The following is a 22,382-nucleotide window of genomic DNA, read 5'->3' as shown; positions in this document are numbered from 1 at the left end:
CCTTGAGTTAGAAACAAAATGAGAAAGGAAAAGACTCATATCACCATCATCACCATAAAATACAGCTCTCACTTCAAAGGGAAGAAGAGAGAGTTTATTCTTGAACTACATGTGAGTAACCTGGCCCAGGAGCACAGATTCAGGTTACCACAAATACCATGTCAACACGGTAACAGTTACATGAAGTTTTATAGTTACAGAACCAAAAGTAAGCCACTAATTAAAGTACTTTCCAAATTTGTTGGTAGATACATCTGGTAGGCAGGTTACAGCCAAATAAGGAAAACTTTGCTCCAGATTTCAGATGCTATCTCATGACATTTTTGACTTTTAGGTTGGTGGAAGCTAGGAGTCTGTTAAGTTAGTAGATCCCAAAAGGTTTCATGTGATAATCACAAGGGTCTTAGGTCAGACACAAAGATATGCAGTGACTATTTAGATTGCTAGAGACAGCACAAAATAATCTGGCTCTAGATCAGCAACACTCCAGTTCTCCACAATGAAAGTTCTAATCAGCCTGGTAGAATCTTTAACATAGTTGTGTTTTTGTTTTTGTTTTTGTTTTCTGGGAACTTCAGTTCACACCATATATGTCCTTGGACACATTGCCTAGGGCATGTTCAGGCTAGCCTCTCCTGCCCCCTTTCCCTGGTCGTTTGATGTGAAGCTGTGGTGGGATCTATTTTTACAGAAGAACCACTAAGAAAGTTTGTGAAAGTGTCTGCTGAGACCGGAAAGGCCCCTTCAAATATACCTGGGTCTTGGGTAGGTCAAAAGGTGAGTGGAAACTGGGCAGGAGCTAATATTAACTGTGGACAGAGTCTTTCTCAAAGACAGAGACTTTCTCAAAAACATAATTATATCACATCTTAGGCTGCCAGTGGTGTCCTGGTGGTTGTTGGTGTTGGTGAACTTGAAGCTGGCATCTCCAAGAACTGGTAGACCTATGAGCGTGCTCTTTTGGCTTACTCACTGCATGTGAAACCATTCATTGTTCATGTTAACAAAATGGATTCCGTCACACATCTTATAGGCAGGAGAGAGATGAGATCATGAAGGAAGTCAGCACCTACAGGAAGAAAATTGGACACAACCTTGGCACAGTAGCGTTTGTACCAATTTCTACTTGGAATGGGGACAATAAGCTGGAGCCAAGATGCCTTATTCAAGGGCTGGAAAGTCACCAACAAAGATGGTAGTGTCAGTGGAACCGTATTGCTTGGAAGCTGGATTGTATCCTACTTATCTCTCCCAAGCCCTTGCATCTGCCTCCTCAGGGAGTCTAAAAAATTGGTGTTATTAATAATGTCCCTATATACTGAGTAGAGACATCTGTCCTCAAACCCTCCCTGTAGACATCTTTCTCCAGTCAGTGTCACAACTGAAATGCAGTCTATTGAAGAGCGTCATGATGTTTTACATGAAGTTCTTAGAAATGATGTGGGCTCCAGTGTCAAGAAAGTGTCTGTTAAAGACCTTTGATGCAACAACATTTTTGGTGAAAACAAAATGACCCATCAAGGAAAGCAACTGGCTTCACAGCTGGGATGATCCTCCCAAACCATCCTGACTGGATTGGCCTTGGTCTAGGCTCTGGGCAGGCACACAGTTCACATTGCAGGCAAATTTGCCAAGCTGAAAGAAATGATTTATGGCCATTCTGGTAAGATGTTGGAAGCTGAACCTCAATTCCTGAAATCTGGGGAAGATGCCATAGCTGATGTTCCCAGCATGCTCATGTGCATGAGAACTTCTCTGTCTTCTAGAGTTGCTTTACTTTTTGTGATATGAGACACAGAACTGCTGTGTGTGTCAGAACAAAGGATAGCAACACTGCAACCCTTTTTGCGGGGCATGGTGGCACACGCCTGTAGTCCCAGCACTTGGGAGGCAGATGCAGGTGGATCTCTGTGAGTTCAAGGCCAGCTGGGTCTACATAGTTCCAGGACAGCTGGGGCTACAGAGAGACCCTGTCTCAAAAACACCAAAAAAAAAAATTTTTTTTATTTTGAGACAGTTTCAACTAAGTTACCTTGGGCTTTTTTCCCTCAGCTGACCATTTAAGTTTAATAGCAAAAGACTGGTTAATGACAACAATAAGTCATGAAACTTTCAGAAGCGAAAGAGGGTATTTTTCAGACCACTTGGGGATTTTTATGTGTGATAGTTTTATGTTATTCATTTTTAAAATCAGTGCCTCAAAGTGGAAGCAACTTGACCAAAAAATCTGTCACAGACTTTTGTAAGCCATTAAAACAAAGTTTCATGAGAAAGAAAATCTTTCCCATAGTTGGGAAAGACTCTGCTTCATTTATGTAATTGTAATCCACATACATATTAGCATATTAAAGACTCTAAGCTATCTTTCAGTAGCATAGAACTCTGCCTAGTCCACAGTCACATGACCACAGGCATCTTTTCCTTGTGAACCTTCTTTAAAATAGTGGGGAGATAATTGAGATGGGAATAATCATCACCACAGAGAGACAGCAAGTCCCCTCTCATCTGTAGATGTACTAGACTGGGTGACTCCAGGAACCAGCTGGCCCTTTCAGAGCTGTCTCTTCCCCATGTCCCACCTCTGAGTTCAATCACAGTAGACATTTTCTTGTCACGTCCAGATACAAGCATCCCCGTTATGAACACATCTTTTGACAATGTACAGCAGGTCCAACTCTGAAACTCAGGGATATTAGTTCAGAAATATGGGAATGTCACCAACCCCAGGAGAGACCCTCAGTCAGCACAGAACAAGGAACAGAGGGCAGATGGGCTAATGTCCTTCTTCCAGATAGATGACCTTCTGCCTACAACTCGAAGGACCTGACAGTGACCTTGTTAACACCTCCTTTTCTTGCTCTGCAGTTTTGCCTCCTCTGTCTCTTCCTCTTATAGCTAATACTTCATTTATTCTTCAACAAATTGCACCCAATTTCTCATCTCATTTCTTGTTTTCTGGGGAAAATCACATTAACACAGGTGTAGCCCATAGCTCATGCAGCCCCCAGTCCGTTCTGTTCTCCAGTTTCCCTGATAGTGAATATCAAATAATATTTTAGAGACCTTGGGAAATGATGCCTCTAGGCACTACAGCCAGATGATTTGGAGTCTAACAGGCTCTAATCTCAACTCACCTCATGTTTCCTTGTCATCACAGAATAATCCCAATTACTATCAGCAGTTGATGTCAAGTTCAGCACAACACTGCTTAGATCAGCCTCTGCTTGTCATATGTTTATCTGGCCCCAAATGACCCTTGTGATGGTGCCTTGCCTCCATCTGACCATCTCCCTGTTTTCTGCCATTATCTGTCTTCTTTCCCAGACATCTTTGTGCTGATTGCCTCTGTGCCAGTGGTTGCTGTAGGAAACCAGGGCAATGTCCTGGCCACCTCCCTGCGAAGCCTCCGCTTCCTGCAGATCCTGCGCATGCTGCGGATGGACCGGAGGGGTGGCACTTGGAAGCTCCTGGGCTCAGCCATCTGTGCCCACAGCAAAGTAAGTGCCCTGGAGAAGCCACATGGGCTTCTCTCCTACCTGTGCCCTTCCATGGTGTCCCTGAGGAGTCATACTGCCAGCCCTGACCATGATGGTGATAATGACAAAGAGGGAGGAGGAGGAGGGAGACATATGCAGGTTTAGAGAAGACCTGGGCCACAGGCAGACCTGGGCTTGGGTCACAGCTCCACTGTATACACATTCCTTTTGTTAAATCACTCACCAATCATCAGTCTTCAGCTTCCTCATTTCTAAAATAGAGATGATACTTTATCCCTCAGTATGGACAGTAATATCTGTACCTCCACATGGTCACAAGGGTAGAATGGGCTGGCACAGACAGCATGTGATGAGAGAGAAGTCTCACAGACTAATTTGAATCCAGTTCTAAAATACATTCATTGCACCTGCTCCAAGTTCTGTATTTGAATCCTCTGAATACTCAGAGATGCAGAGATGGATGCTCATGCTGCACAGGGTTAGTCTTTTATAGCTTATCCTATAGTTAGAAGAGGCCAGGCACTGTTCCCAGAACAAATAAGTCCCAGGATCTCTGCCAGTCTGGCACATAGTATTGACCCTTGTTCCCAGGGTCTGAGATATCCTAGTTGGGGCTCATTTGTCAGAAAACTGAGCCCTGAACCACCAAGGTAGGGAAAGAGGACCTACACCTCCTGCAGAGTGAATTCAAAAAATGGGAAAGTGGAGCTAGAGAGTTGACTCAGTGGTTGAGAGCACATAGTGCTCAGTGTTCAGTTCCCAACACCCATGTCAGATGGCTCACAACCACCTATGACTGCAGTTCCAGGGGATCTGACACACTCCTCTGGTCTCTACAGGCATCTGCACTCACATGTGCACATGCGCACACACACACCTGTGTGTGTGTGTATGTATGTCAGAGAGAGAGAGAGAGAGAGAGAGAGAGAGAGAGAGAGAGAGCACGTGCACATAATTAAATATAAAAGTAAATCTTGGAACAACAACAACATCAAAAAAATGAATAGGAAAGAATTTCCTCCCAGCACTTCCCAGCACTGGTTAGACACCAGTCCCTTAGCTCTAAGGCTGACTGCCAGGAGCCTTAGCATGTGGAGGAGACAGTTTCTGCCACAGAGCTGCTGACAAAAAAAAGTTATATAAAGTCGGGATTACCTTGAATAGTGTTTTAAATGACTGCAAAGCCCATTTTAACTCCCCATTGCTAACTATTATACAATCCCTTAATAATCTAGCACAGCCAGTTTATCAGCATGCTGCATGTGAGCCGACAGCTGTTTCCTTAGCTAAGCATCAAATGAAGCTTCTGACTTGCAGCTGGAGAGCAGAGGTTGTGAGCAAGCAAGCACCAGAGCCGCATTCTATGAGGCAAGAGGCTGGTACTCAGACAGCCTCTGGGGAAGAAATCACAGTTTCCTTTTCTCCATTTAAACCTCCTTCATGGCAGATCTGTTAGAGGAGAACCTCCTGCTAGTTACTGGTACCATCTGACCTCGCTTTCTGCTGTAGTGTGAACTCGCATGAGTGTGGTATGCTTGTGATGCTGTGTGGGAGGCAAGACTATGGACAAAGAAGATCATTGGGAAAACAGTGAAGATACAAAGGACACAGGGCTGACCTCTATTGCTTTGGCACTGCTATTACAAAATACCAGAGAGAAACACGTTAAGGGAGGGCAGCTTGATTTTGACTGTCAGTTTCAGAGGATTTCAGTACATGGTGGTGGGAAGGTGTGACAGAGCTGCTTAGGCTGTGGTGGCAGAAGTGGGAGATGGAGGCTATTCACATCACAGCAGACCAGGAAGCAGGGGCTAGGGATAACTTTCAAAGTCCTGCTCCTAGTGGCCTGCTTCCACCAGCTAAGCCCTGCCTCTGCGGCTTCCCACATTAGCACCACCAGCTGGGGAAGATGAAGATTGTGCAAAACCTGAGCCTGTGAAGGACAGTCCAGATTCAGACCATAATCCTCTCTAATATGGGAAGAAAGTGCTTTAGGAACCATCATAGTGAAGGTTTCACAAGAAACCAGATGACTGGGGGCTCTTCAGGTGGCCCTGCAAGGAGGGCGACATGGACAGCAAGGCCAGCATGAGCCAAGGTACTATGAGAGGCAGGAGGCTACCCTGCCAGTGAGATTCTCCTCACCCAAAGGCAACAGGCTGGCAGTAGACAGAGAACTATGCCAACAACTTTGTTCTCTGAGAAACCACAAACCTCACATCCAGATTATGTTCACGCATAACCTTGTCTCCCTCTTTTCCTACAACCCACAACATCCCATTAATTAAAGATACAAATAATGTCTGTGTTCTTGCTCCCATTTTCCAGTGATGGGAGGTGAGAATCAGAGAAGGTAGCTTACCTACAGTCTCAAGGATGGTAAACCTAGACTCCAACTTCAGAGTGTCTGGCTCAAGATATCCCAAAGGACTTCCTACTGACCTAACTCTTCTCTTGTTCACTGCCCGACTGTTCCAGGAACTCATCACTGCCTGGTACATCGGTTTCCTGACACTCATCCTTTCTTCGTTTCTTGTCTACCTGGTCGAGAAAGATGTGCCGGAGGTGGATGCACAAGGAAAAGAGATGAAAGAGGAGTTCGAGACCTATGCAGATGCCCTGTGGTGGGGCCTGGTGAGTCACCTCCTTGAAGCGCAATGCTCTGGAGTATGGAGGCTGAGTGCTAGATACACAGGGAGGTGGAGGGCATGGCATGGGTGCATCAGGTCAGCTGCATTCTTCAGTAAAAGGAAAGAGCTAGACCTCTTCCACCTCCAGATCGACAGAGAAGAGACAAGAAACTGCAGTCAATAAGGAGTACACCTGAAACAGAGTTTTCCATAGTGTTGTGGAAACGAAGGCTCTTAACACTCTGTTTCCATGGGTGTTTAGGGACCTGACCTTATTAGTCACAGTCATGTCATGAAAGTAAGCGTAGTAACAGACACACGTGTATGCTCACAAACCTGAAGACACACGCAAAAACGTAGTCACATACCAAGGTATTAAAGCTGACATTTACTGGTCTTGCGTTGCTCCTTAGCACCACTCTGAGCATACTATACATACTAATATACTGGTAGAAATTAATCTAAGACTTCTCAGACACTTGAGATTTGAAAGCAGGCTCCAGAGGCCACAGTGTTATGAGCTATGTCCTGATAAACATGTAAGAACACACTGGAATAAACTGCACAGAACGGACACATACACAGACAGACATGCGTGCATAGTGATATCTACAAATACACTCATGAGCATAGTTCATAAACACTGTTATACAAAAATATACACATTCACAAACATAGTCGTCCCTCCAAGTGAGGAGGGAATTGCTTTCAAGTTCTTCCTCTCCTCTGAAGACACCAAAATCTGCAGATGCTCAAATCCTTTATATAGAACTTTGTAGTATTTTCACATAAGCCACACACCTCCTCCTGCATGTGTAAATCATCTCTTCATTACTTGTAGTGCCTAATAGAATGTAAATGATGTGTAAATAGTTTATATGCTATAGTCCTTTTTGTTTGTTTGAGACAGGTTCTCGCTATAGCCCCAGCTGGCCTGAAACTCATTATGTAGATCAGGTTGGCCTCCATCTCACAGAGGCCTGCCTGCCTCTGCCTTCTGAGTGCTGAGATTAAAGGCATGAGCCACTATGCCTGGCCAATACTATAGTTCTCATTTGCATTATTTTTATTGCTATATTATCAATTTTATTGATTTTTTTCAAATATTTTTGAGGCATAGTTGGTTAAATTCCAAAATGGGAAATCCATGGAAGCAGGTCAACTCTGTACACACACATACACACAGACACACACACACATGCATGAATGCACACGCGTGTTATGTTTTTGTGATTGCTGATGCATCTGTATAATTAGGACATCTCTAACTTAGAAACAGGATCCCACATAAGTTGCACAGCACTCGGTGTCTTCTCTCCCTTGTTATGAATAGGAGCAGCACCTGAGCAGGCACAGAAGCTCACAGGCTGTGCTCAGTTGCCATGTCACTGAGTCCCTCTCTGAGGAACCCTGTCTGAACTCTTCTCTCTTTAGATCACACTGGCTACCATTGGCTATGGAGACAAGACACCTAAAACCTGGGAGGGACGTCTGATTGCTGCCACCTTTTCCTTGATTGGTGTCTCCTTTTTTGCCCTTCCAGCAGTAAGTACCATAAGTGTATGACAGGAAGCACCTCCTCCTGCTTGGACCAGCTCAGGTGCCCAGCCTCAGCTTTCGAGCTTTTGCATCCTAAGCTCTAGACCTTGTCACTTCACTAGCTATTCCCTTGCGTGTGCACCTCCTTGATGGCTAAGGACTGGTCCCTTTTCTTCCAAGACCCAAGTTCAATGTGACCTGCTTCAGGCTGAGACAGTTGCTTCCTCTTCTGGGCCTTTTGACTTCATATGGGTCTGCATGTCTCCATCTCTGGAATGGCATCTTTGAGGGCTGGGGTTCTGTCTTCATCCATGTATGCCCAGCACCTTAAACAGGGCAGTATATTCATGTATGTGAGTTCCCTTTCTTTGACTTGACACTTGCTGGTATATGTATAATTCATTTCCCTCAAGACTGACTCTTGACATGATAGGATATTCTCCTCAAGTTTATTCCCAGAGTGAAATAATGGCAGTTTAAAGTTGATGGCTCTTATTGGAACATGTGCCAAAGTCACGTCAAAGGTTTTGCCTGCTTCATATCATTTGATCTTAATGCCAGCACTGTGGGTTCAATGCTGTATTGATCTTCATTTTCTAAATGAGAAAGCTGATGCTAGTAAACACTCCTTGGCTGTGAATCCCCAGTCTTGCCAGTGGTAAAGCCTGGCTCCTCGTCATCGAGCTAGAAGAACATTCTTTTTGTTTTTTGATTGATTGGTTTTGTTTTTAAATACCTTTATATAAGTTCTCTGAGAGTTTTATGCAATGGAGTTTGATCATATTCACCCCAACTCCTCCACTTAACTATTTCCCGATCCACCCCCACTTCCCTACTTGTCCCAACTTCATTTCCTCCATTTTTAAAAATAATCCATCAACTCCAATTTGTGCTGCTATTATGTAGGTCCTCCACTGGAGTGTGGTGGACCTACAGGGACCACACTCTTGAAGAAAACTGACTCTCCCTCCCCCAGAAACCATCAACTGTCTGTAACTCTTCAGCTAGGGGTGGGGGTTCATGAGCCCCTTTTCACTCCATGTTAGAATGTTGACTGGCTTGATCTTGTGCAGGTCTTGTGCAGACAACCACAGCTGCTGGGAATTCATGAGTGCAACTGTCCTGTCATGTCCAGAAGAAACTGTTTTGCTCTGGTTTGCTCAACCTCTGTCTCTTAAGCTCTTTACGCCTTCTCATCCACAGTGGTCCCTGAGCCTTGAGGGCTGGGTGTGATATAGATGTCCCATTTGGGGCTGAGCACTCCACTGGCACTGTGAGTTTCTGTGTTAACCACCGTTCACTGCACAAACAGAAGAGAACAGTGTTAAATTGCAAGCCCCTGTTGATCTTGCTTCCACTGCTTTGTTGGTGAATTTCTTGCCCCAACTTGTCTGCATTTTTCTCAGCTATTTGACTTTGATTCCCACCTTCCTAAACCTCAGTTTTTCTCATTGTTGAAACTGGGGAAGGACTTGGGGGGTACTTCCTTGTAATTCTTCATTTCAGAAAGTGTGTGCTTCTATCTGCTTAAAACACATGCGTGTCTGGCCTGGAAAGCAGAGCAGGTCCAGTTCTCAGATGTTTTGCCTATAGCACACATCCCAAGAAACAGTTCAAGCAGCTGAAATATTTTAAACCTCAATTATCATTTTCAGGATATCCATTCTGTGTCATGCCTATGCTAAATAGTTCCTATTTACTATCTTTTTTTTTTTCCCCTGAGATCATTGCTGGGTAGGCTTTATGATCTGATGGCTCTGTGGAAAAAAAAAAAAAAAAAAAAAAAAAAATTAAAAAAAAAAAAAAAAAAAAAAAAAAAACAAGATATATCACAGATAGAGCCTTGTCCAGGGTCCTATAACTGGACTGTGGCCGTCAGAATTGGATGTCAGGTCTTTCTGGCTTCAGACTTACTCCACTTAACCAAACTTCCTACTCTCTGTGGGAGAAGGAAGGGATCATCCTCTATTCTGTCCTTCATGAAATATTGCCACTTCAAGATCCCTTTTCTTATTCATCAAAATACCTGACAAGAGCAACTTAAAGTTGGTAAAGTAAGAAGAAGTTTATTTTGACTCACACTTTGAAGGGACGAAGCCCATTATGGCAGGGAAGGCATGATGTTAGGAACAGGTAGCATCAGGTCCTATTACATTAGCAGTCAGGAATCAAATGGACAGGAAATAGGGCCAGGCTATGAAACCTCCAGGTCCTCCCTATGTAACCACTTCCCCCAGTGAGGCTCTATCTCCTAAAGGTTCTGCAACCTCTTCAAAAGGACCACCAAGATGGAAACCACATGCTCAAACACATGAGCCTGTGGATAACATTCATGTTTAGAATACAACAGAGTGTTATTGAGCCCTACATTCCCTGCTACCTCAGCAGAGAAGTTAGGGTGCTGGAAAAGCCCAGTGGGGCTGACATGGGCCTCACTTCTTGCAGGGCATTCTGGGCTCAGGACTGGCACTCAAGGTGCAGGAGCAGCACCGTCAGAAGCACTTTGAGAAGAGAAGGAAGCCAGCTGCTGAGCTTATCCAGGTCTGTTTGCCTGGGGGTGAACTGACATGGGGCCCAGGAGTGTGGAGAGAGGGGAGAGGAGAGAGGGAACACATTTCAAGTCAGGCAAGGGTGGACTCACATATACTCCTTTTGTGGGTGGCTATAGACACCACTGTGACCTGTGCTCTGTATGTGTTGAAAGTGAAAATCTTACCATTTTCCACCCAAATTCTAAGCCACTCTGAAAATGGACTCAGAATTCAAGGATGAAATCATCTGGGGTTTTTTCTGATAATTTTGGAGTGAAGACTTTGACTTAGCTGTGCTGCTCTTAGCCTCCTTCTCATTCTTTCCACCCCAGACTTGGCCTACCGAGCCGTAAGAAAGAGATAGCACACAATCCAGGTACTTGTTCACTCATTCAGTGAGTTACAAGGAGTACTGTGATCCCCTCATGCCTGCTAACAGGAGAGAGAGGAGAGAGGAGGAGGAGGGGGGCAGAGAGAGAAACAGATATGTACAAAATATTGACTACTTTACCCACTTGCCTTGCCTCTCAACAATCATGAATCAGGGAATGTTGGACACTTGTCCATCACCCTCACTCCCCAAGCCTTGGGGCAGAGAAGTGACAGGCATAAGGCAGAGGTGTTCCTTCTTATACTTCAGAAGTTTCTATTTCATGATTATATGGGCTGTCAGGAACGTGGGACATAGTACGTAGGAGCTTACTGAGCGCCCACTGTGCCTACCTGAGTTCTGAGGGCATGTCTACCCACCATGAACTCGCATTCAGTTGTAAATGGGTGTTTCTGTCAATCTGTGGGCCTAACCAGCATGGATGACACTTGATGACATCCCACATGGTGTGGTTTGTAAGCCAGTCCCCAATCTATAGGAGTTTGCTTACTCCTTTATCGCCTCAAACACCAAACCATCAGAATATCCCAAAAATTCTAGCATAGTAGGGTCAAAGTCCCCTTCCAGGCTCTCTCTTATATTCAGAAGTGGCACAAAACACTGTATTTATTTTCCATTTAATTGACTGAACAGTCTCAAGGAACCTTCTAGAAAGAACAGTCACTCTTCCTTTCAGAGATTTTACATACTCTTCTCTCTATTCCAATTCATCTCACCATGTCCCAGGCTATCACAATACCAGCTGTAGTTCTCAGATGGTTTAGGAATTTTTTTCTTCTCAGAGAAGTTTCAAAAAGCCAAGAATCTAAGCTTCTCTGAATATTGGCTGGGTGGATATTCAAACTATTAAGAGTCAAGTTGTTTTAGTGTCACAAGATGCTGTGTGAACATTTCAGGTGATGCTCACGTCATTCTTGGCCTTTTTTTCTTCTCCTCAGGCTGCCTGGAGGTATTATGCTACCAACCCCAACAGGATTGACCTGGTAGCAACCTGGAGATTTTATGAATCAGTCGTTTCTTTCCCATTCTTCAGGCAAGTGGTCCCTTGTCTGAGTGCTCAGGGTGTGGCTGCCTCCTGCCTCCCATGGTCTGCATTTGTGTCATGGTCTGTCTCGTGGTTTACTAGAGAATGTCCTTCAGGGCAATGGGAAATGCTCTCCAATATGAACCACATATTAGGAGTTTAAAAAAAACCCTGAAGCCAGGTCCCACTCTGGCTAATTAAGTCAGAATCCTCAAAACTGAGGATAAACATTAGTAGAAGTATTTAAATTTCTCCAGATGATTCTACTGTGACGCCAAAGGGGAACAGTTGGGAACTATTAAATACTGGTATGAGCAAGATTAGAGGGCAAAGGAAGTTAGGAGTCAGCACAGTCAGCCATTTAGCAGCCTGGTTATTCCCTCACCTGGCCACGGCTTACACCCACAGACCACTATGAGCATCAGCAAAAGGAAAGGGGAAGAGGAGGACCACGGAGACCTCTGGACACCTCTTGATGGTGTTTCATGTTCTCAGACTTGGGAAATTGAATTAAAGACCATGGGGAGATATCCATTTCCTGTGGCCAGCATAAGGAAAAGAGAGAGGGAACTTAACACGCACTAATGTTTATTCTGTTCCAAATATCCAAGTATTGTTTCATTTAATCCTTACAGGTCTTCTGGGACAAGTCAGGGGTTTTCAAATGTCCAGGTGTGCTAGAATTGAAGGATTATTTTGAACATACAGTGCTATCATGCACTTTCAGCAGTTCTGATGGAGGTGTGTTGGTAGAACCATCTTGACCAGGAGCCATGGTTTCATCCAGATACAATGGTTCCTGGTGTACACTGGGTAGCTGACTGAATTGTTGATGCTACCACTCTACTTCAGATCAGTCAACTAAGGCTCAGAATCCTTGGACATTTTCATCAATATCTCCTGAAGCCCACACTCTTATCACTGCCTGGACTCTAAAACAGGCCACTCCTTTTTAGCTTTTTGCTGCTGTGGTCTTGAGCTCAGAGTTTTAGATATGGGTAGATGCTGGACTTTTAGAACCCTGAATTTGTAAGAAAATTAGGGATGCAATCAGCTCTTTCCTGGAGCTATGGCTGCTCTGAAGCACATTTCCCCAGCACATCTATCATTTCAGCACACTATAGCACAACCCAATAGTGGATGGATGGCTCTCTCTACCCCATCTCAGTCTCTCAGGTACTCAGTGTAGGACTGTAACTGACCTTTGAACACTGCCCCCATTTATCCCTCTACTCTCATCTCTAGATTGTGCTAAAGATTTAAGGAAATAAAGCCGGCAAGATGGCTCAGTGGGTAAAAACGCTTGCTGCCAAGCCTGATGACCTGAGTTCTATCCCCAGGACCCACATGGTAGAAGAGAGAACAAATGCTTGCGAGTTGCCCTCTGACCTCCACACACAAGCGGTGGCATCCATACACATGCACACAATATGTACGTACATACATACATACATATATACATACATACATGTAGTATAAAAAGATTTAAGGAAATAGAAGAGATTTGGGAAGTATTGACTCATTGCTTTATTTCAAACCTTCTGATTGGTGATCATAACAAAGATATGAAAATCTAAAACTTGACCATCACCTTCAGGACTCGCGATCCCAGGCCTGGCCAAGCTTTCCCACCGGATCCCCCCACTGGGCTTTTACTTCTCAGGAGGTTTGGTGGCATGAGTCAAGGTAAAATAAATAAAAAGGGAGGAGAGAGAGAGAGTCTGAAAAGGCAAAAGGGACCAATGCCTTGTGGAAGAGTTAAGGAGCAAGAGAAATGAAGCCTTAAATAATGGATAAGTTTGGTTTACTGTGTCTTCTAACATAATTAGATTCAGTTGCTCAGATACTGTGTTCCTAAACTCTAGTCCTGCTATAATTGTTTAGAGTTCCTAACAGCATAAATCAGAACATCCCTAGAATGGGCAGGTATCTTCCCCTTAAGAAAATAGAGTGACCTTGGACTCAAAAACGCGAACATGTACACCCAGACTGAATGTGGAGCCAAGCTGATTTTCATTTGCTGTGCATCCCAAGGCCTTGGCAATAGTCCTATTCTTTTTGGTTGATTTATTATAAATAAGGCATTGTCCTAGCTGTCAGACACTTGAGGACTGCATTGTGCTGCAGACAGCTGCTATGATGTGGGGATGGCTTTTAAACTAAGAGAACATTTCTTTCCTGTTTTTTCAAGGACAAAAGTACAAAGTCACTAGAGAAATTTCACTTAGCAACCATTCAGGGAACAAGGCAGTCCCTTGGGAATAGAATGTCCCTGAATTCTAACCCACGCCATATGCTAACAACAGAAAAGCAACTGGTACACGGGTGTGTCCTCACCTGCCTCCTAAAGGAAACTTACCTTTTGTTTACTTTTAGCAGTAATTTTATTGAGATACATTTCACTACCCTTAGGAGGATTCCTCACACCGTGAAAAGCACCCTGCTAATTTTGGTGGGTTTGAGACTATTCACAAAGTTGAACTTTATTCTACACATTAATTCCAGAATAGTTTCATTGTGTCAGACAGAAATCATATCCCCATTTGCAGTTACTCCCTGTTCTTTCCTTACTCCAACCGTAATTTTATTGAGATACATTTCACTACCCTTAGGAGGATTCCTCACACCGTGAAAAGCACCCTGCTAATTTTGGTGGGTTTGAGACTATTCACAAAGTTGAACTTTATTCTACACATTAATTCCAGAATAGTTTCATTATGTCAGACAGAAATCGTATCCCCATTTGCAGTTACTCCCTGTTCTTTCCTTACTCCAACGTCTGCAAGTGCTTTTATGAGTTAAAAATTGGAACATCGGTGTGATTGATGCCTAATGTGTTCCAGCTAGTACACACTGGAACAGAGATTGGAACCCAGTTTTTTCTGCGAAAGCCCATGTTCTTCCCATTGTGTCTCTGGGAGGAAACAGTTATTTTAGAGAGAAAATTGTGTGAAAGATGAGGCAGGGTTGTTTCTAAAGGGGATGTTGTTGTGAGGGTAAGACAATGGTAGTAGCTGCCGTGGTACCTGGTCCGTAGCAGGTATTCAGTCAATGATGACTGAGCCTGGGATGGAGGGACCTATGAAACACAGTAGGAACGAATCAGGAAAGAAAGATATTGAGCTCCCAAATTATAGCCTTATGAAACCACTGTTAGTAACCCCAGAGCTGATACCCTGTCTAAAATGAGACCCAACCCAATGGACTTAATGAACGACTAAAACTATACAAGACAGAGGATTCCATACAGAGCTGAGCAGAGGCTCAGAGTCATGAATATGTGCCTAGGGTGCTGACCTTGTCATTACAGGGAGCCATACTACTCTGGATTTGGATCCTGATTCTGCTGGGTCCTAACTGAGAGTTTAAGCAATTTATTTAACTCCTATGTCCCTCAATTTTCTCAACTGGAAAATGGTGTAGTAATAACACCTCCTAGGGTTGTTAGAAGGCTTAAATGATGAATCCATAAATAGTACTGAGAACAGTATCTGAGGAGACATGAAATGGGTATTGATCAGCCACCATTAGCAGTGGGGAAACACTGACCATGATGGTGAGGGAGGGGATGTGCCATTCTTGATTTCCTGATATGTCTCCACCACAAAACAAAGCCTGAGTCCCATAATGAGGTCTGGAGTAGAGTTGGTGCTCAGCAACCACCTTCCGTTTGAACAAATGAATGAATGGACAGACGAGAAGAACCCAGGAGTACAGGAACAAATGGTGGCAGGAGGGGTCTGGGCTGGAAACCTGCCCCTCTTTGGTTCCCTTTCATACCCACCATCTTGTTCCAGAACTTTTCTTCGCTCCAACTGCTCTACTCTGCCTTCCAAGGGAAGCTTTGAGGCAGACTTTGGGATAAGATGCAACCATTTCCCACTGTTTATGCTTTGTTTAATTTTTTTCTCCCTCTTTTTGTAGGAAAGAACAGCTGGAGGCGGCCACCAGGTACCTTTCTGATTTTGAAGTCCCTTCTTTGACCACTGTTTCAGGGAAGAGGGTTCATCTCTTAAGGTGGACAGCTGCTGGACAGTCCAAGCTAGCCTTTGGACCTTACCCTGTTTTTCACCACCTAGTCCTCTGCCATTTTCATGGGGATTTAGTCAAGAGCAACTTAATATGAATAAAAGCAGCTGCTGCTTACCAAGTGTCTCCTCAGAGCTGGGCTCTGAACATGTTATCAGATCTGAATATTAAAATGTTATCTTCATCTGTTTCTTGGACTCACAGATGGTATGTAAGACAGCAGCTAAAGGCTGTAATTCATGATCCCCTCAACCACGAGGCCTTCCAGCAAGACATACTCACTGCATGCTCCTGGAGAGGCAGCAGGAGGTTCGGGGTTATGTGTGACTGTTTCTCTCTGCTCCCTTCCTACTCCTCTGCAGAAGATTATAGGGTCTAGACCTTATTCTAGATTATAAAGCAAGCTGATTCACCTCCTAGACAGAATATTATGAGATGTCATCACACTAGGCAAAGCAGTGCATGATTTTAAACTTATGACATACTTGTTTCTAGATCTTTCCATGTAGTATATTAGACTGTAGTTGCCTACAGGTAACAGAAACCACAGGTGATATGGAGGGTGTAATGTACAAATAAAATATCACTGTGCATTGGGTTTTCCACTCCTGGTTTAATTAGAGATCAAATAAATGCATTTGAGGCTTTCCAGGGGGTATTCCTCCCGGCGTGGAGAAGAGGCACTCTGAAAGCCAGCTATCGACTTGTTCATGCCTTTGCAGGAACCCTCCACTCTGCCCAGGTGCAGTAGGAAAATCTGTTCCATGAGCTCTTAGGGTTAGTGTTGGGTGTTCTCTGGCTTATCCTCCTCAGAGGAGAGGAAGGTCAGTTATATAAGCTACCCAACCACTTTCATCCAGTTTGAACAGCAATCAGGTAGAGATCACAGATTGGTAAATGAGAAAACAGGAACAAATGTAACCACACAGCCTGGCATTGGGTGAAAGAGATCTGGAGGAAAGGTGGGCTCAGTTCCTTCACCCAAGAAGGCAGGGACCAAGGCAACGATGGACTGCTCAGCAATGAATGCGTGCCATAGGTTAAAGCTCACTTGTGTTCATTAGCTACCTTGTGATTATCTTCTTCAAAAGGCTGTCAATCAACTGATATTCCAGTATTACTTTTTTATCTCCAAATTGACAGTTGGATCTGAAGTTTATCTTACTGCCTCCTTCTAGCACAGGAAGCCCACACATTTGTTTGTCAACTTGAGGAAACAGTTTTGTTCTCTGTGACGTACCAGATCCAATGCAATCTTGAGGGTAAGAAAAGGAATCATTTAGTTCACTTATTGGTGGGAACTTGAGTTCCTGTTTGCTTATGAAGTGGTTGATTAGTTAGGACGATCTTGACTGTTTTGATTTATGTGGGTTTGTTTGAAGAACATGAGCCCAGTTGAATTCATACAACTGAGGAGGTTGGCTCAGATGTTACGCTTCTTTCTCAGGGTGTGTGATTCTGAGGTCAACCCAAAGGAAAAGAGCCAACTTCCATCATAGGCCACTGGGAGCTGAATATGTGACATACCATCTTGTTTGATTCTCATAAGAATGGGGGTAGGTTATACCTCCATCCCTTCTTACCTCATTTGAGTACCTCTATTGTGGTGGCCTTGTACATATATCCCTTGATAAACACTAATATATATATATATATATGGATATATTTTTTCCTCACCTTTAAGCCATGAGTTCTTGAGGCTTAAACTATGCCTGAAATATAGGATATACCCTACAATATTTGCTGAATGAATGAATAATCTCTCCATGTCACTTTCAAGAAGTTGATCTCCCTGTTCACATACCTCCCACCTCTGTCAAACACAGAAACAGTTAGGGTAAGACTTTCATACTCTTTCACCCCATCAGGAAGGAGTCCCCCTGAAATGCTAGTGGTTGCAATGCCCTCACTGGTATTCATGAGTACAGAGTGAGCTCAGTTAACCCACAGACACTTGATCTTAGAACACGTTCTCCACCAGCCAAGAACTCTTCTCCCATGTCTTCATATAGTTCTCTTCTTTGCTTCATTTGAGATTCTGCCTAATGTTCCCTGCTGAGAGTGACCTTCCATGACCCTTTACCCCTGTCCCATCTGTCTCTGTCCCCATGATCTTGCCTTGGTCTCCTTGCCAGCACAGATAATTTCCTAACATTTGTTTCTTATTTGCCTTCCTTAGTATGCCTCATGTCTCTGAGGCACCTGAGCATAGCCTGACACCTGGTCAGATTTCTGTACACACACAGTGAATCTGGGCAGAAATATGATACATGGTGGGCATATGGATGAATAGATGGATGGACAGATAGGTAGGTGGACCAATGAGTAGATAGATGGATGGATGAGGAGATGGATGGTGGGTAGATAGATGAATGTGTGGATGGATGGATGGATGGATGGATGGATGGACAAAGTCTATATTATACAGGTATCATAAGGTCAATTTAAACTAGTTTATCCTAAGAAAGAAATGCAATGGCTCACATAACCATTAAGAGAGTGGGAGCCCCTGGGAACAAGAATGAGGCCTCTCTGGATCTTGTCTTTTATCTCTGTTCTTTCCATGAGTTCACTCTCATAGCTGACTTTCCCTGTACTGATGGATGCCAATGCCCCAGAATGAAATACATCTTCCTCATCTCTTATCACTTATCACTCATGGGACACCAGTTTGAAAAATCCCAGGGGAACCCACATATGGGCCCAGTTTGGTCATGTATGCATATTTTGGACAATCTCTATGGCTTAGTAATGTAGGTTACTACTGACCAGCTTCTGGGCTGTGTTTCTAACCTATTGGAGTGGAATAAGCTACTATGAGTGGCAGACTCTATCGGCTTCTCAAATGAAGTGGAAGAATAGGGGATAAGTTCCTGAAAATAAGAGAGTATCTCTGCTCTGACTGGAGAGTGAAACAGCAGACCAAACAAATGACCATTGTCTATTATAGTCATAAGATCCACCCATAAATTTTTAGGTGCCTAATAACAATATTGCACCAAGGAATGTCATCGTCAAGCCATACTGGGCCTCATTTATTCTATAATATTCCAGGAGAGACTGGTATTTTATGTTAGGGCCATCATTTTAAACATCATTTATAAGTTACTCAGTGTACAGGCATTGGTGCTGATAATTCAGGCATCTTTATGGTGGAAACTAGATTTTTTAAAAAATTCTAAGAATGGGTAACTATGTTGACAACAGTTGCTTGTTTGAGCCCAATTGTTCAATTTGTATTCCCAAACAATTCAATCTGAATAACAGCCTACAAAACTTTTCTCTGTCTTTGGAGAGGAAAAAACGTGCCTTAGGTACTTTCCTTTTCTCCTGCCTTGTGATTATATCTTTCTCGTTTGTTATATCATTCTTTGATTCAAATACTTCAAAACACTGGCAGTAGCATAAAGAAGGCTTGTTGTTTGCCAGATTTGGCTTTGTACATCTCCAAGCCTCACAGCAACCCTATAAGACAGGTACTGTTTTTAATCCTCATATGGCAATCGAGATTCAAGGGGGTAACTTTTCTCCTGCCTTGTGATTATATCTTTCTCGTTTGTTATATCATTCTTTGATTCAAATACTTCAAAACACTGGCAGTAGCATAAAGAAGGCTTGTTGTTTGCCAGATTTGGCTTTGTACATCTCCAAGCCTCACAGCAACCCTATGAGCCAGGTACTGTTTTTAATCCTCATATGGCAATCGAGATTCAAGGGGGTAGGCAATGTGCACAGTGTCACATAAGGAGAGAAGATGGGCTTGGATCCAAATGGTCTGGGTCCACAGGTCCTGGTCCCAAGCCCTGTGCTAATCCCTGCAGTTGGTGGAAGCCGTACTTCGTCGGTCACTGCGGGTATCCCTTTGTTTGTTCTCCTCTGCTGTCTTGGCTCACATAGCTGAAGTCCTTGCCAGGACAGGAGGCTGTGGAGACCAGAAGAGGCACAGAGCCAGAATCTGGTGTTCTGCAGAAGATCGTGTAACCCAATGCTGTCATTCATACTTTGCCTTCTCCCTCTGACATCAGCCACATGAAATTAATCGAACAGTCGTGAGTGGTGGTGGCAAGAAAGTCCTGTCAGGCTCTAGAATCAGTTATTGTGGAAGGGTAAAAGGAATTTGGAGAGCAGTTAACCCAATCCCCTAATTTTACTGATGAGAAAATCATTACCCAGAGAAAAACAAGAGGCTTGGATATAATCCCATAGTGTTAGTATTTTCTCCTGCTGTCTAGACCTTATAACACTGGTTCAGGCTGCAGAGTAACTAAGATGCAAAAATGAGATTTGTGCCAATGTGGTTTAACCTGAGTGATCCCTGGCATGTTGTGAAAGCTTAGCCTCTGTTTTCCCTGGGGAATAATTGGGGTATCATGGCTGTTTATAACACCCCTTTCAGACTGAATCATAATAATATTGGGATGTAGACAGATTTCAGAGAAGGATCAATATGTAGGTTTTATTTGCAGTGTTGGCTCTGGGCCTGACAGCTCATAATACTCCCCACCAAATCAGGCCTCAAGAGCAACACACAGACAGATCAGACACTGTCCCAGCCACCATGGTGGGGGTAAGGCATGGCTTGGGCCACCCCATGGAGCATGGTAAGCTGGAGAAAGACCACATGTGGATGCTGATTCTTAACATTCAACCCACTCACTCCATCAAGCAACGTTGGGCAGTGGCTATTGCACATTCACCATAATCAAACCAAGTAATTCAACTTCTCTCATGAGAAAAAGCTAATTGAGAGCATGTTCTTCTCAGTTCTTCAGAGTGTGAAAATTCCTTTCTTGTCTATGAAAGTATGAAAAAGGGTGTGTTCTTGTTTGTACACCTCATGTAACCTTCTGTCTGCTCATGAGCACATTGTTCCTTAGGACACAATACTTTGCCACAGCTCTTCTGGTTCCAATAGTCTGAAGTTAATGGCCATATTGGTCTCCTTATAGAGCCATTACAAATTACCACAAGCTGGATGACTAAAATGACAGAAATCTATGCTTTCATGGTTCAAGAACCTGGACGTCTGAAATCAAGGTGTTGACTAGACAACATTCCTTCCGAAGTTGCCAGGGGATAATCTCCCTTGTGTTTCTCTAGCTTCTCATGTTTACTTACAATCTTTGGCTTATAAAACCATCACTCCAACCCATGTTCACATGGCCTTTCTCCTTCTGAGTGTGTCTATGTCTGTACCAAGTCTCCCTTTTCCTTTTTTTATAGTTATTCCTCATTGGACCAAAGTCCCTCCCTACTCCAGTATGAGCTCATCTAACTTTATTTAATCTGAAAAAGTCACATACGCAGGCATAGTTTAGGACTTGAACTTGTTTGGAGGGGGACACAATTCAAACTTTTATCTTTACTAATTATCTGGGCAGGATCCCTTTGCTCTACCCAGATTTTGTCCACCCAGACATTGTGGCAGCCAAGGAGAAGCTCGTTGTTAGGCTTTGGCGTTTTTGTTTCCCTGGGCGTTTGGTGTTTGGCTTCAATAAGCAGTGGGCGGTAGACTGGGCGTAGCAGCAGGTGGATCCCTCTAGTGTTGCAGTCTTTGTGAGGCCTCTGCTATTGGGACCATTAGCCCTACAGGTATTACAGCTCCTGTGCAGGCCTAGGAAGTCAAGATTCTTCAGCTCTTGGAGATGACTCCCACTGAAGCTTCTAGGAAAGTCTAGAGATTAGGATTCTTCAGTCCTTGACAGCAATCAGTGTTACAATGCTCAGCCTCAGAGGTATCCATTTGAATCCTTTGACCGTAAAGACTTGAAAGGTCTTTGGGACTCTCCTGGTGACCAGGGCCAGCAGGTTTCCTTCTCTGGCTCCTTCATCTTCAGTCCTCAGCTCTCCATCCTCCCATGCCACTCTCTCCTTCAGCAGCTCTTCCTTGGGCACCAGCTGCTCTCAAACTTCTGTGTCTTCGGCTGTGACTCTTGTCTGGCTGCCTTACCATTTTCAGAGCTTGACCTGCCCCTGCCACCTTGTTCTTCTGTCTGTGCTGTCAGCACCACATTGCTGCCCCTGCTGCTTCTTTCTTCCTGTTACCAGCTCAGCCCACACTACTAACATGTGAAAAGACCACTCAAAAGAAGCCGTTTTGGACCTAATGTTGCAACAATAGCCTCATGGAATATCTCCTAGTGACTTACTCATTCAGCTCAAGGAGCTTGCTTATAGAGCCTGAGAATAGGTTTGGGGCCAACTACAGTAATTTGCTTTGGACTAGTCAGTCACAGCCTTGCCTTGTCAGCACCCCAATGAGTTGCATCAGACTCTCTGCTAAGCCACCAGGAGAAATGCTCCCTTTTAGCCTAGGTGCAAATACTTATAATGGGTTACTATGTAACCTAGAGTTCACTGAGGCTTGTAATGGTAAAATGTTTGATATAAACCATTCCAGACAGCCCTGGTTGAAGCTGGGCCTCCCTCGTCATGTAGTTTCCTGAAGATATCAATGGACTGTGCAAGGTGATTGGTGCAGTCATGAAGGTAGTCATGAAAGTAGTCATGAAGGTAGTCATGAAGATAGTCATGAAGATAGTCATGAAGGTAGTCATGAAGGTAGTCATGAAGATAATCATAAAGTCATGAAGGTAGTCATGAAGGTAGTCAGGAAGGTAGTCATGAAGGTAGTCAGGAAGGTAGTCAGGAAGGTAGTCATGAAGTCAGGAAGGTAGTCATGAAGGTAGTCAGGAAGGTAGTCATGAAAGTAGTCAGGAAGGTAGTCATAAAGGTAGTCAG

At 43.9% G+C, this 22,382-nt stretch overlaps 1 protein-coding gene across 2 annotated transcripts in view; it reads left to right on the top strand.

Moving 5' to 3' along the window:
• Kcnq3 (potassium voltage-gated channel subfamily Q member 3) overlaps positions 1–22,382 on the top strand; it is a 355,041-nt gene that overhangs the window by 310,751 nt on the left and 21,908 nt on the right. For both annotated transcript variants that reach the window (XM_029568359.1, XM_008843178.2), the window contains exons 4-9: positions 3,325–3,497; positions 5,976–6,131; positions 7,562–7,672; positions 10,112–10,207; positions 11,527–11,621; positions 15,537–15,563. In XM_029568359.1, coding sequence (XP_029424219.1) covers positions 3,325–3,497; positions 5,976–6,131; positions 7,562–7,672; positions 10,112–10,207; positions 11,527–11,621; positions 15,537–15,563 — 658 coding nt within the window. The remainder of the gene's footprint in view (positions 1–3,324; positions 3,498–5,975; positions 6,132–7,561; positions 7,673–10,111; positions 10,208–11,526; positions 11,622–15,536; positions 15,564–22,382) is intronic.

This window comes from Nannospalax galili, unplaced genomic scaffold (assembly GCF_000622305.1).
Source record: "Nannospalax galili isolate Female #2095 unplaced genomic scaffold, S.galili_v1.0 scaffold620, whole genome shotgun sequence".
Taxonomy (NCBI): Eukaryota; Metazoa; Chordata; class Mammalia; order Rodentia; family Spalacidae; genus Nannospalax; species Nannospalax galili.
This window is presented reverse-complemented; position numbering and strand designations above follow the sequence as displayed.